This window comes from Ostrea edulis, chromosome 1 (assembly GCF_947568905.1).
Source record: "Ostrea edulis chromosome 1, xbOstEdul1.1, whole genome shotgun sequence".
In the NCBI taxonomy this organism is placed as follows: Eukaryota; Metazoa; Mollusca; class Bivalvia; order Ostreida; family Ostreidae; genus Ostrea; species Ostrea edulis.
In genome coordinates, this window is record NC_079164.1 from 66,272,509 (window position 1) to 66,287,869 (window position 15,361).

The window sequence follows — 15,361 nt, forward strand, 5'->3', positions numbered from 1 at the left end:
ATTTAAGTGGTTTTCTGAAAAACATGTCAACATATTTTGAGGTCATTGGGTCAAAGGTCACAAAGAAAACTTTAGACATGACTCTAGAATTGTATTAGGGGAAGATTCTGTATATAATACTAAAGAGGGTGATGGTAAAAGAAAGATCAAGGCCTAGAGAATTTGGTGCTCAAGGCCACAATATTCTGATTTATGCATCTACTGAATTGTGTGTTTTACAGAAACATTCAATAATGATATTCTTAGTAAAGCAATGCTCTAATGAGATAGGAGTGTCAAATACTCAAAGTGTATAATGTTTTCGGTAGGAATTGGAAATCAGTGTTAGTATCAAATGGATACTTAGGTCAAGAATTCAATAAACTTTGGTCATTAAAGAAAACTGTGGTTAAAAAGATCACTTCTTTCTCTCCCCTTTACTCTTCTCTCTAGCTAACTAAACCTATGGCATGTGAGGATGTCCTCAAAAGGTCTACCACAGAATCACCACACATTGTAAAGGTGAAACAAATCTACCAACGTAATAGTTATAGGGGGGACACCCAATGCTCTTTTGTTCTACTGTGAAAAAAAAAATGATTTTGAGATAATATCAGTAGGGACATGTCCTACCTAATGTTCCCCACTAATACAGGTGTATAATCTCTCTCTCTCTCTCTCTCTCTCTCTCTCTCTCTCTCTCTCTGTCTCTCTCTCTTTCTCTCTCTCTCTCTCTCTCTCTCTCTGTCTCTCTCTCTTTCTAACAGAAATGAAAAAAATTGAATTAACAAAATAAGAGGGGGAGGGGTTAAAAAAAAACCTATGAAACTAAAGTTCTTAATGTTTTTACCTTTTTGCTAATATAGCACAATAGAGGGAAACACACATATTTAATGTAAATTGTATTATAGAGCACTTAAAAGTTCCTGACAGCATATATATTTACTATGGAGCAATAATACATAGGATCTAGTAATCAAGATGTACACAGTAGTAAAAACTGATATCAATTTCCCATTGCAGTGAAATGAGTTGTCACATTGTTGCAAAACAAGAGGTCAATAGAAGTCACTGATCCTATGTTATTTCCACAGCTTTGTACCACTGCTGCCACGTAATCTGCAATAAAGATAGAAAAACAAATGTTTAGATGTTATACAGTGTGTGCACCAGTTTGGCTAGTATTGTTTATGGGTATATGCTTTTGAGAGAAGGAGATTTGTTTAAATATAGAAATGATGATTTATTTTAGATGATGGGCATTAATCAGATGTAATAAATCTGCTTGAAAATACGATTTCAGTTTGATGACCCTGCTGTTAGCCGATCGTGGCGTAGTTTAATTCTATAGGCCCCCTATCCTTCCCTTTCACCTTCCAACTCTCTTCTTCCTTTTGACACTTAATTTGCCTATGTATCTTTCCAGTGGGACTTAAATAACAACAAAAATACGAAATGGTGTTATGAAATTTAAGCAATGGTCCATAAAACCTCTTATCAAAATGTGACAAAAGTGCCTGATCTCTACTCTTCATGTCCATTTCATAATGATACCTGCTCCTGAGGCCCAATACAAAGGTAAAGAAATCAAATTTTCACCATTATGTTATGTTGCCGCTATGGACAGAATATGCAATTTTCTTGTGCCCTTCCTCCTACGTTTTTTTATTATTCCACCATGTTTGCAAATTTTAAACTTAACAGTGAAATTGGCAACAAATTAATTTTCAGTTAATAACCCAAACCTAAATGAGACTAATCAAAATCAGGGGAAAATTAGCTCTAATCTTACTACAAAAGGCCTATGGGCCACAATGCTCACATGAGTCACATTGGTCCTGCTGTTCTTCAGAAGAGTTTTGTACCCTCCTTATTCCCACAATTTTTTTTTGATCCCATTCCAACCCCACAGGATCTTGAATCCTCATAACATACATATGTAGGAATGCTTCAATATCAATGTTAGTACATGTAACATGGCCTTGCTGTTTGGATTTATTATTAACTTTTTACTTTATACATGTATCATGTAAAATTTTAATCACCACAATTTAGAATGTCACATATCAATATAATTTAGTGTGTCCCTGCTACTCTCCTCAAGATTTAAAAAAAAAATTCCTACAAATTTGTCATATCAAACGTTGAATCCCTATTTTAATACCACCTAGCCCCAGGGCCATGATTTGATCAGATATAAATCTGCATTATAGTGGAATGCATACAATGTGTATATACATATATATATATATATATATATATATATAGTTTTAATCCACTAATTAAAGTAAAATACTAAAGCCTGAGGAACTTACCATATTTTGTTCATACAATATATATAGAGGTAAAAAATAAAAAAAAAGATACACGAAGACGTTTTAAAGCTTTAGCGCTTTCATTTCAAATCTTCAGAAGCTTTGTACATACATTAGATAAACACGACTGAAGAAGACCGGTTATACGGTCGAAATATTTCTAGAAAGTGTTTAAAGTTTATATATATACATGTACATATTATACACAAAGCACTAAAATTAACGACATGAACAACCAGATTGTCAATTTTTTGGGATGACCCGTCCCTTCTTCAGGACAAACGAAAAGAATTACATAATGTGACCAATATTAACAGAGAATAATAACAAAGCAACAAAAACTATAAATACATCTAGCACTACAACTACACTAAATCTACAAACGTATTTACACCACATTTACACTTATGTGTTGAGAGATGCTTTACTTTGTGGGATTTTTAAATGAGTCCACAATTCATTGCATAATTATGTTTAGATGTGTGTCTTCAGTAAAGAGGAAATGGATGATTTAAAAATAATTTTCTTGAAGAAATCTTGTTTGAAAGATGGTCTTACCCCTTAGTTTTGGAGGCTTTCTTGCTAGGTTTATCACAAGAGATGGTCTTACCCCTTAGTTTTGGAGGCTTTCTTGCTAGGTTTATCACAAGACATTGACACTTGGCTGTCTGTCACCATCTGTTCTTCTGAATCCTGCTGTTGGGTGTTTTTCAATGTTTTCTTTATATTTACAACCTGTGTATAAAAGGATATATCAAATATATTGTGCTTGATTGTTAGCAGAAGAATTTCAATATATTCATATACATGTACTAGCTGTTATATGAAGGGTGGGGGTAGGGGGTAGGGAGTGTTTTCGAAATCTTAAAAAAATCATTATTCTGGTGTCACCTGCAAAACCCTGGGAAAACATTGTCCATCAATCCTTATAACTTTGTAACTACTTTGGATTACATACGCAACTAGGTTAAGGGCTTCCATAGTAAAATGCACAATAATCATGGGGTGAAATTGCACCTCAAATTCACAGGTATCATTACGCTTGTTACGGATAAACACCGAAACGATACTACCCATATGTTGACTGTGACTGAGCTACTGTAAATTCCCCTCAAGGTAATTTCCCGTGACGTCAGTTAAATACCAGTAACACTTTATTTTTGGAAATCAGCAAGAGGCCCTACTTGTGAACAAAAGTTCAGGTTCATGCGGGTAACCAGCTGAATTTTTATTGATATACTCACTGACAGAAAGAAATAAAAATCCTGAACATGAAAAGTGTTGGGAGCAAATGTATACTCAAACTAAACATGCTGTAATTTAACAACATATCAACAGTCATCAGCGAATTACCGGGTTTGTCCACATTCCTATATATTATATATCATACCGTTAATACACAAGACAGAAATTGCTCCCTGCACTTTTCAAACGCATAAATATATCTAGATTATATTTCAGAAAAATTCATATTGTTTTTTATAGCAGATGAACCTGAACTTTGCCACTGTTTCTGTAGTATGAGATTACATGAGGGAATTTTTAAACGCATGTCATTCAGATTAGGGGCGATTTGAAGGTCGCAATATAATATGCATATCACCTTCGTGCACATTATATATTAAAAATGGAGAATGATTTGATATCATTAAGGAATAATATATATAATCATTTGAAAAGAAATCTTTTTACGTATACAGCTTATCACTTGATAACAGTAGTAAATAACAACAAAATATTATGACGCTTTCCCCGCAATACAACTATCAGAACATGTACGCTGTGACGTACTTTTTCATTGTGACGTCATATGGTGCGAAGTGCACAGAGGTACATTTATAACAACACTGTGATTTTTCTCGGATAGCCTTAACTGAGCTGCGTATGAATAATCACAAAGTTGAGTTGCCCATTGTTTTAATCCACTAATCAAAACTAAAGCCTGAGGAACTTACCATCTTTTGTTCGTACAATTTCAGTACGCATACGACAGAAGGGACTCATGTAGATTAGAGAAATGTGAATTTGAAAGTTGTGTAATGAAATTCATCTATAAAGTTGAGTGTTTGTTGTATAAAAATCAAGGTAAATGCTGTAGTAGACTTTCAGAGTTTTGCAAATATTCAAGCTTTTCTCAGTGTCACAAGTAATTCTCAACAACAGACCCCCTTTGTGGGCTCAGTGCCCAGTGATCTCCATGACTATTTTACTATCAACAAATTTCATACAATTTTGGGGTCAAACTGAGGCCTTCACAATCATTGGAATACCCTTAAGGTAGCTCATTACATTAAATTTTTATTTAATGGCTCGTTAAAGCACCTCTTGTGAAGTATGATTTCCCCATCAAAAGAGTGATACAAGCTCTCAATTATTTTATATGAATTTTTTGTGATTTATCCCAGAATGATAAAAAGGTACTTTGTTTGCAAATAAGATACTCTAGAGTCCAAATTTCACTGTGATTTGATGCATAATATGAATATCTAAGAAAACATGTCTAAACGGCTCAGATAGACGTTATAATATTTTAAATAAAAAATATCTATGAATATTGAAAACGTCATTTACTAATATTCTTTAAATCTATGGATAAAATCTTCAAAAAACATGTCATTTAGAAAAAAGATATATCGGAGAAATATATCATAAAAAGAAATTGAAATGAAATGGTCGTAATTCAGAAATATTTCAATTTTTCAAAATTGAACCAAGCCTGATCGGAATTATACAAAAGTAGTCATAGTGAACATTGTAATTAGAAAACTACATTCCCTTGATGTGAAATGGATTACAAATTAAAGGAGTTTACAAAGGAAATTAATTTCTTGATGAATAGTACATACAATTAGCAACAATATGATTATTTTAGTAATTTCTATCAATTTTGACCAGAATTGGTACTTTCCTCTCTCGTTTAAATATAGTGATTATATTTGAAATTTGGTTATTTCGTTTCACTTTCTTTTTATATATTTCTTCGATATACATGTACCTCTTTTCTAACTGACATGTTTTTTGAAGAAATAGATTTAAAAAATATCAATAAAGTTTCCAATTTTCATCAATATTTTTTTCTAAAAAATTAGAACGTTTATACAGTGTATCTGAATCTTTTTGGCATGTTTTATTATATTCATATCATGCACCAAATCACAGCGAAATTTGGACTCTAGAATCCCTTATTTGCAAGAAAAACACCTTTTTTATCATTAAGGAAAAAATCACCAAAAAAAATCATATAAAATAATTGAGAACTTGCATCTCTCTTTCAATGGTGAAATCATACTTCATAAGAGGTGCTTTAACAAGCCATTAAATAAAATTTTAGTGTAATGAGCTACCTTAAATGCAGCTGCTACATGTCTATCCTAATATGCAATCGTCATGGGTAAATCCCGTGCCTTTCATGTTATCTTGCTTATGGAGAATGAACTCTCTCGACACCTCTGCTTTTGGAGACCTGTCATTGGCCGAGAAGCATCACAAATGTATCCCGAAAGTCCAGTATGTACAGCCCGTGCATCAATCATGCAACATTTTTATGACAGATGTACAACTGTCAGAAGATAGAATTAAAATTGTAGGTTAAGCCATGATAGACACAGAGAGTATGTACAATGATGGTGGCTCTCTTATGGCTTTAATGTAGGAAAATCATAGGACTATCAACCTGGGGACTCAGATTATCTGAATAATATATGAAATTCACAGGTCTACCATACATGTGAACTGACTTCGAATTTACCAACAGTGCTAAAAAATACTGAACATGTTTAAAATCAAACAGCATTTTCCGTCGCAAAACACCAACACTTTGTGCGAACCACCTGAAATTGTTCTACAGATTTCCTTAAATGTACAATGTATGTGACACAAGCTTAAAGCCGGCTCTTACCTCCTGTTCTATTTGATGTTTGATTCGCAAATTGTTCTCTTTATTTTGGTTTGCCTTAGAGATTTGGGATTCTATACTCTGTAGCATTGCCTCGCAGCCTGTGCACCTGAAATTTTTATCAAACAGATTTTCCAGAATACGTCATCATATAAATTCAGTTTGAAAATCTTGTTCATCCTTGACATTTCTAAACCTTTGATTCTGTTATTAATGTTAAAGAAATAGTTACTACCAGTACATAATTCCTATTTATTTTAACATTCTAGTAACGGTATATGACTCTATAAAATTTATTTCAAAATACAGTTTTAGTACAAACTGACAATTGTAAAATCTTCATAAATTATCATCAGTTATAACTGGAAGCAAACCTACTGATTGATGATTTAAAACATGCTTACATTTTTTTTTTTACATGATTAATGTTTACATGTACTGTAAAGTTACTGCTGTTTGTGAACATGTTGTATGGAACAAAGGAATTTAACAGATAGAGTCTATGTAGACACTACATTGTGTTAAATTTGTACATTTGCTGACGTTCAGTGACTTATGTACAGCGTAAGTGAATTGTTATGCTTTCTTGAATACTTCAAAACTTGAAAGTGATCATTGAAATTGGTAGTTCAACCAATCAATTTTGAATTATAATTAATCATTGTTTCAACACTAGCTTTCAGTTAGTTTGAGAGCTGTAATTCTCTGAGGCAAAATTGATGTACAATGGACTGAAACTTGTATTTAGTGTGCTCATCATATATCATGAACTGTAATGCTTTAATATCTTCAGAAGTCCTGTATTTCATAACTGACTGTCTATGCACCATTATTTGTTTTCATTCAATGCACTTTCTATTCTATTTGTTGTATATTTCAGCCACTCACCAGTCTTGCAGAACAGACACAATTTCTGGAACAGCTTCAGGTCGTATATCTCGGCCCAAGGCATAATCCACCTCTAATTGTTGGTTTTTCTGATCTAACTTTCCACGGACAATATCGGCATAGATTACTTCAATAATTAAATCCTAAAACATAACATTTCTTTCGTAAAAATTTATAAATGTTTGTTTAAATGATGTCCCCTGGGGTCCCATAGGGGCCACAAAAAGGGTGCCAAATTTTACATAGCATGATACATGTAATGTTATTCAGTTGAACTTCAGAATTTCAAACATCGATATCTTGAATACCATGGATATGTCGAAGTGAGATGGAAGTCCCAACTACTGTACATTTCTTGTACAATGTATGTATTCTAACTTCAATATCTTAAACCCTCAGATATCTTTAAGATTTTTCTTGGCCCTATTGAGTTTGAGATAACTAGGTTTGACTGTTGTATATTGAATATTTCTAAAAATCATAGCATTATCTCAAGAAATACTTAAAATAAAATGGTAAGAAAAGGCAAAACTTAAGTGAATGCATGCTTCTATATCAACGGAGTTCATCACATTCAATTCATCACAAGACAATTAGGTCATTAGAGACAAGTGTTGTCTGTTCAGTACATCTTTTAAAATATAATCTGATATCAAAAAGAGGGTTTTTTTTTTTCTTCTTTTTTTTATTTATACAAATGAATATTCTGTCTACTCAATCTACTTATACTGAAGTTGCTTATATTGAACTATCTGTTATAATGAAGTAAAAATAAATCCCCAGTAACATTGTTTAATATAGTTCAATATTGATAATACTGAACTTTGAATATAATGAATTGTTATACCTCAGAATGTTTTTGCTATATAAATGTTAGGTGAATAAACTTGCTATTTCTTTTGGATAACGCTAGCCGTGAAATAGTTTCTAAGCTATCTGCCCTAGGGAAATAGTCTCAAAACTATTTACCGGATGCTATGTTTTCCTGCGTTTTCTTTTCTGTGATGTCAAAGTCTGATAACTCTGATTAGTTTACTTCACAAGTTACTTCTGACACAAGTAATGTTTACTTTGGTAAAATAAAACACCTATTTACTGACTATTCGGACAATAGCAAATTTATTGTCCCCCAAGACAGCAACTATTTCCCGAGGCGCAGCCTCAGGAAATAGTTGCTGTCTTGGGGGACAATAAACTTGCTATTGTCCGAATAGCCAGTAAATAGGTGTATACAATGCCAGTCCCCTGAATTTCAATATATCCAGATTAGACTGTGGATCTGTATATCCACTAGGTAAGCAGTGCTCAAACATTCTACAATGTGAGAATCAACGTCTATACGATATAACTGAGTGTAGAAAAATACTTACTTCAAGAGTTCTAAGATTCTGTATATCTAGTTCTTCAAGAAGAACTGAATAGGGAATGCACTGAAAGGGCAAAACATATTACATAGACATGAATTTCATAATTACAACAAATAGTCAGTAGTGCAAAAAAGAATATATCCTCCATGTACATACAACTCAAATGTTCTGCAAAATAAGTACATATCAAATGAATTTGAAAATGCAAATTCCGTTTAAGAATATTGCTTGTAGGAGTTATGAGATTGATCACTGTTCGTTATCTTCACCTTTCATTCATACATTTACCTTACATGGCCTCCAGGAAACGGTAAGCTTTGCTCAGTTTGCTGATATTTACAACTGATTTACAGTATTTGGCAGTCAGATTAACAAGAGGCCCAAAGGCCCTATTGGTCACCTGAGTATTCATTAGTTAAAAAGTATCACTAGTCCAACGGGCGATGAAATCTACAAATACTTCCTGTTCTGAATATGCATTTAGTTTTTATATTGTATTAACAAACTTAATATTGTATCTTCAACCTTAAAGAAATCTTTCAATGACAAAAACAATAATCATTATCATAATTTTGGCTCACCCTGGAAAAATTAAACCCTTACCCCCTAGGATCATGAAATTTACAATTTTGGTAAAGGACTACCTACTCCTTCTTAATATCTATTCAGTTTCAATTTAGTATCAATAGCATTAAAGAAGATATTATCTAAATGTTTTACACTTATAAATATACCAAGGTTTGGTACCCTGATAATAAACCCCTGCTGCTGGGATCATGAAATTTACTATTTTGGTAAAGACCTTCCTGTTCTACATTACTATGCATTTAGTTTTTCTTACGCATATAAGGTTGTACAGAAGAAGATTTTTGAAAATTGGTCAATTTCTGGCAGTTTTTGCCCCATCCCTCAGACCCTAGGGGTGCAAGAGTATTGAAATTCACAATTTATGTCACCCTTGTTCCAAAGATGCTTCATATCAACAATGCAAAGAATTGGAACAGTAGTTATCAAGAAGTTAAAAATGTTCAATTATTAACATACATTTAATCACTGGCCCCACCCTGATACCAACCTCTACCCATGGGATCATGAAATTCACAATTTACATAAAGGGCTACCTGCTCATTCTAAATATCTATTTAGCATTAAAAAAGATGTTTTTTAATATTATATGCCAAGTTTGGCTCTGCTCTGGAGTCAGAAACTCTATCCCTGGGATCATGAAATTTACAATTTTGGTAGAGATTTTCCTGCTTTACAATGCAACACATTTAGTTTTCCTTAGAGAAATGTGGTTGTAAAGAAGATTTCTTGAAAATTGATCAATTTTTGACATCTTTTGCCTTGCTTTTAAGGCCCCGGGGGTGTAGGTATCCTGAAATTCACAACTTATGCCCCCCCCCCCCCCCCTCCCCAAACAGTCCCAAAGATGTTTCATACAAAATTTGAAAAGAACTGGAATGGTAGTTATCAAGAAGAAGCTAAAAATGATAAATAGTTAATGCACAATGGACAACGACGGAAGCAGACCAATACACAATTTCCGAGTTGCACAATAGTTATTATCCTTTGTTTAACTCTTATGTACAGTGAGGCGCAAAATATGTTTTTGTATTCACGCGGTGGGTACAAATGCTTATCTCTGCATTCATATAATGCCTAAAGGGTGATTCCCAGACGTCATGCAACCACCCGAACTGCAGAACACACAAATTTAGTAAGTTTATGAGTATTTGATAATGAAATCGCTCGAACAAAAATCGATAATCACCATCTTTCTTTGATAAAAGTATCACTTATGTAGCAAAGGAAATAAATAATAATTTCATATTCAATTTAATGGCCTAATTCAAACAAATTATTCTTGATATGGTTAGCTTAATGTACATGTATATCAACGGCTGATTTAAACAAAATTTATGCTTTTTGAACTTTTATCCCTATTTATATAGCCAGTCTATACTGTACATGTATGTATACATCTTGTACCCACCAAAGCATTCAACAGAATACTGAACGTACCTCCATCACAAAAGAGCTAATATCTCGGAAGTTGCATATTGCAATAGGTCACCTGAGTTTACTAAAAAGTCCAGAAAATTGATGGATTGATGGGAAGGGCTGACTCTATATGCTCTGACCATTTTATGGCCATATACACGTAACATTTTATGGCAAAAGCGAATAACTAATGTCATTAATTACCTTATTTTTTGTTGCTAATGATACAATTGTCAGGTGTCTCAATTTCGTAAGCTGTGCTGGAGTTAGTACTGGCAGGCTAGAGGCAGCTGCTATAAAATACATCAAATATTAAATACACAGAAAATACAGAAAAATCTGACATCTCAAATTTAAAGCTGTTTAGTCTAATATTATGAAAATTTTTGTCTACTTGATAAAAATGTCGTTACCTTGTCACAGTTAAATATTTATAAGGATATCCAACAAGTCTTCTATCATTAAAACTATTTAAACCAGAAGTATTTGGTTTTAAATCATTGTTTACATTGTACAAATATGTCACTCAGCCATCCGTAATGCTTATTCAAAAGACAGTCACATGACCATTTCAGACATCAAAAAACATGGATATTGAAGTAAGAACATGATGTACTTGAGACTGCACAAACTTGTGTAAGACCGTTTATTTGGTAATTTATCCGTCAAAAAACTTAGGAGAGCAAGCTTTCTCTTTTTCACTCTATGTTTCACTGTTTACATTAAAGTATTGTATAAAGACTTAAGTTTCCAACATCAACAAGCCTATCTATGGTGTCAGCTCACTATATTTATTTTACAAAATAATCTTTCAATCATTTTCTTTTTAGAATACACAGGACATATATCACATGATTAAAATATATTATATGTCAGAAATTTTAAGTCATAAAGGTGGCACAATGGTCACTTTACAAGCTATAACCTATATATCCTACTAAATGATGTTCTGTCTTGTAGCAGGCTGTGATGTTTTTGCAGTTGGGTACATTGTGATGTCACAGTAATAAGACTCTCAAACATGATCAAATGAGAAAATCACTGAAGTGCGATTTTTTTTTTTTTTTTTGATTTTTAAGATTATTTTTCTCAACTCAAATTTTTCTGCCTATTCTCCTTCAAATTTGATTAAATATTTGGAATAGATTTTATTTGCATAGGTCTTTGGATTTCTTTAATATTGGTAAGGAATGAAGGTACAGTTTAAGTATCTATGATGATAAAAGGCAGTAATAGTAGTGTGGGAGCACTAAATTATTGAGGTAAGCTTGACTGCTTCCTATATTCCCATGGCATTCATGTATCAAATTTATTAAGGAGGTACTCTACATCATCATAATGGCTGACTTCCTTTTAAAACATGGAGGAAAATATAATCATCAGCAATATTTGTCTATTCATTTAAAAAGTCATCGCTTAGCTGAGTAGCTCATTAGGTTAGCACATTGACTGCTGAACTGTAGATCGAGGGTTCGAGTCCAACAGGGGTTTTAAACTTTTTTCAGATTGCTTTCTACTAAAACTGCATTTTTTTTTTTACTAAATGAAGTAAATCTAAAAGTTTTCAATTTCATATCCTCAATGTACATATCTTCCACTTTTCATCCATATCAAATTTCTCTGGTGTAGCATACCTCCTTCAGATATTTTATATTCAACATGTTTTGAAAAAGTCATTGACATGTTTTTTTCTCCATAAAATCAAATAATGTGTACACAAGTAAAAATAGATATTCATGTATTTAATATTGATTATATTATAGTCTAGACCACAAAACCTAAAAATATATACATGTATGTACTGAAAAAATTATTGATTTCAGAAAGGGTATACCAGTACATCATATATGCCCTATAGGCATCATTGTCTGTTTGAATTTCAAACAGAAATTGATTTGAACTGAGAAAGTTTACAAATGTTCGTTAGTTTTCACTTATCTTGTTTGTAGTAAGAGTCATTCAAAAATTTTCAATGATTCATCAAACAATACCTTTGTAATCTTTGTAACATCCATATGCAAATATGTTAAGAAGATTATGGTACTGTGAATGTGCACCAGATGAAAGCTGAAAAAGAATCGCAAATATCATAATATCATCCCTGTAGCAATCTTTTATAACTGTCTAATTAAGACTGTGTAAAAGAAGTAATAAACACACAGATAATCAGAAAGACTGCAGCATTAGGTTCAGCAGTAAAAATCATCGTCCTGATTCTTACTGTAAATTATTCATATTAAATACCTTATAATGGCTGAAATGTGATCATGCTTGTAACACAGTTTTTCAATAAAAAAGCCTTGACATTTTTCTTCTACATACCTCTACAGTCTTTTGCCCAGTTCTGGATTTATGGCCAGTTCCGAATCACTTCGTTATTATTATTTAAAAATAATTAATGAAATGATTTCTACTTAAAAAGGTAAATCACATTGAAAATGATTATTTGGAGATATTAAACTGGTGTGATTTTTATCCAACCCACTAGGTTTATTACTTGTCACACTTCTTCAATACATAAGGACTTCGACATCTTCACTTACATGTTTTGGGAAAAATCACGCTGGTGGGAAAAGTTGTCTGTAGCTAAAGAATACCCAAGTTTTTTGCACAAAAAATAAATGGATTTTATTGATATATCTTTCAGCAAAAGCATCAATAAATATTTCTTCAGTGAGTGTATTGTAGTTGAGATGCCTTACCAACGAGACACCATCTGTTTGTCCAATTCCACATCAGTCGTGTCAACTACTGTCATACGTGTCTTGTTGAACTTAGTTTTAAACTTTGAGCAATATTTCAGTAGATGAATATTAAAGGCACTTTTAAATTTATAGGCATAGTGTCAGATACAGCACACATTTCATATAAACACAACAAACTCTATTTTTTCCTGATTACCAAAATAAATAATGCCCCCCCCCCTCCCTTAAATACATTTTAAAATTAGAAAATCAGGACAGTAAATATACTTTGTATTGCATCTAGATTTACTTCTTGAAATTTATATTTAAAAAGTATGCTGTATTTTATTCAATTCTACCATATTTATGTATGCCTGTATTATTTTCTCTTCCCACCCTCGCCCACTCCACAAGAAAATGGCGAAAGATTGTTATCAGATGGGTAGACATAATGTTATATCATAAACAGGCTCTAGAATTTTGAATGCTGCATTTTTGGCTATGCTTTGAATATTGTTCAATATAATGTCAATAACGTAAAGATAAATTCAAACAAGTGTCTGATTTCATTTTATTTCTACAGAAACTAGATATATCTTAAGCGAAATAAACATACACATGTATTGATTTAAAGTTTCGGACCGAATGAATGTCGGATCGGTTCAATCAATGTTCGAATTAGCCTGCAGTCATTTTACACATCTCCATGATTTGGAACTGGCAGTGTGTTTCGGAACTGATCTATGAACACGGTTATGGAAAATGCAAAGACCAATGATATTTACTACGATTTCAAATAATTTATTTTTCATTTGAGTAACTTCTGATCTTCTAACAAGACATGGAAACTTACATTATTCTTTGTGGATTATACTGCTAGCAATCGTTAATGAAAATGTGATATGGAACTAGGCAAATAACTGTATTTATATTTAGTAATACTGTACATTGAAATGTGAAAATTATTTATAATAGGCATATGCCTGGGCACAAAAACTTCAAACCTGCGTGAAGCTATATTAAATCCAAAACAAACTATGCCGTTTAAACATGTCATTTACTTAATAGATCAAATTCATACCTCTTGAATATGTGGCATGTCCAAAAGTTCTCCAAAAACGTAAACTCCTTGGGCCTCCAGAGCCTGTTTGATCAGCTCTACAGCACCTGCCCCCTTGGCAGTTTTGGCCAATAGAACAAACTGTTCCAGTGGATTTGGGGTGGCCTTATCTGTCATTGTTATTATCTGTAGAAATTAGGAAATGACTATGTGACCAAACCCATGGCATCAATACGAAAAATGTACTGTGTACGGTGACTTTCAGATTTTTGCAATGAGCAAAAAGAAAGGCATATTTACGGCGATATTTGACAAGATAAGAAAATATATTACGTGTTTGCTGTGCGTTCTCTTCAAATGTGTTGACAACTGAGCTAAAATATCGTAAAATACCGTTACCTAAATCTTTAATAATCGTATCCTACACGGTGTAAATCTACATGATCAGCATTGAGAACATTAACAGGAAGTTTACATGTTAACTCCCTTTAAGAAAATTCTAAGTTACGGAATACTCAGAGTACATAAAATAATTCCGGTGTTTTAGCACAAAGACCCCTTTAATTTATATTCCCCATCCCCTTTATCCTCCAATAAAACGGGCCTGGTAAGATTTTCTGTCATGAGGGAGAGCATGGTTTATTATAGAATTCCCCACATGCACAAAGTTGTAACAGTCCACGCTCCAATCCACACATTGGCGGACACCCCCCCCCCCCCCCCCCCCCACACACACACACAATAATCTCTAAATACCTGTGTTACTGATATAATTTTGGCCTATCATTAGAGTCCATAGATTTATTTCTGAATACTCTCATCCAAATCCACAAGTGTCGAAAGTAGCGGATATTTCCTCCATTTATTTCATATGACAGGGACAATTTTATTCAGATTATGCTACTTTGACATTTTAAAATAAGATATGTACACATAATCTTTTATTTGTACTTCAAGAAACTGAACTGTTGCTTTACGTAATTTTATAATCTATAACTATTACACGTAGAATGTCCTCTAATTAATTTTTCTTACGGAGAAAACCTGGGCATGTTTTTCAGGGTCAATATTATACTCTTGATTGGTGCGATTAAAAACAATCGATGCAATGAAATCAATATGCTATTCCTTCATATCACGAGATTTACAGTAATCAGTGTAGCATGCTA

General features: G+C 32.9%; 1 protein-coding gene across 6 annotated transcripts; it reads right to left on the reverse strand.

Annotated features, from left to right (window-relative positions):
• Nucleotides 1-868: 868 nt before the first annotated feature.
• On the reverse strand, nucleotides 869-14,704 carry LOC125646959 (COP9 signalosome complex subunit 7b-like). 6 transcript variants are annotated; one of them, XM_048873625.2, is made up of 9 exons: nucleotides 14,526-14,704; nucleotides 14,214-14,378; nucleotides 12,440-12,515; nucleotides 10,653-10,741; nucleotides 8,448-8,507; nucleotides 7,078-7,220; nucleotides 6,193-6,298; nucleotides 2,905-3,029; nucleotides 869-1,098 (listed from the first exon to the last, which is right to left on the reverse strand). In XM_048873625.2, exons 2-9 carry the CDS (start codon nucleotides 14,367-14,369, stop codon nucleotides 1,062-1,064), a joined length of 792 nt encoding a protein of 263 aa, XP_048729582.1. In that variant the 5' UTR covers nucleotides 14,370-14,378; nucleotides 14,526-14,704; the 3' UTR covers nucleotides 869-1,061. The 6 variants fall into 6 exon arrangements, with proteins under 6 accessions (XP_048729582.1, XP_048729607.1, XP_056013011.1 ...); XM_048873650.2 differs by having other exon boundaries at nucleotides 2,853-3,029; XM_056157036.1 differs by having other exon boundaries at nucleotides 10,653-10,738; nucleotides 14,592-14,698.
• Nucleotides 14,705-15,361: the final 657 nt, after the last annotated feature.

Coding starts and splice junctions, on each gene's coding strand:
- LOC125646959 (XM_048873625.2), bottom strand. CDS start 14,369: ATGACAGATAAGGCCACCCCAAATCCACTGGAACAGTTTGTTCTATTG. Junction 10,742..12,439: donor ATGTTACAAAGATTACAAAG/GTATTGTTTGAT, acceptor TGTATTTTATAG/CAGCTGCCTCTAGCCTGCCA. Junction 6,299..7,077: donor GTGTCTGTTCTGCAAGACTG/GTGAGTGGCTGA, acceptor TAAAAATTTCAG/GTGCACAGGCTGCGAGGCAA.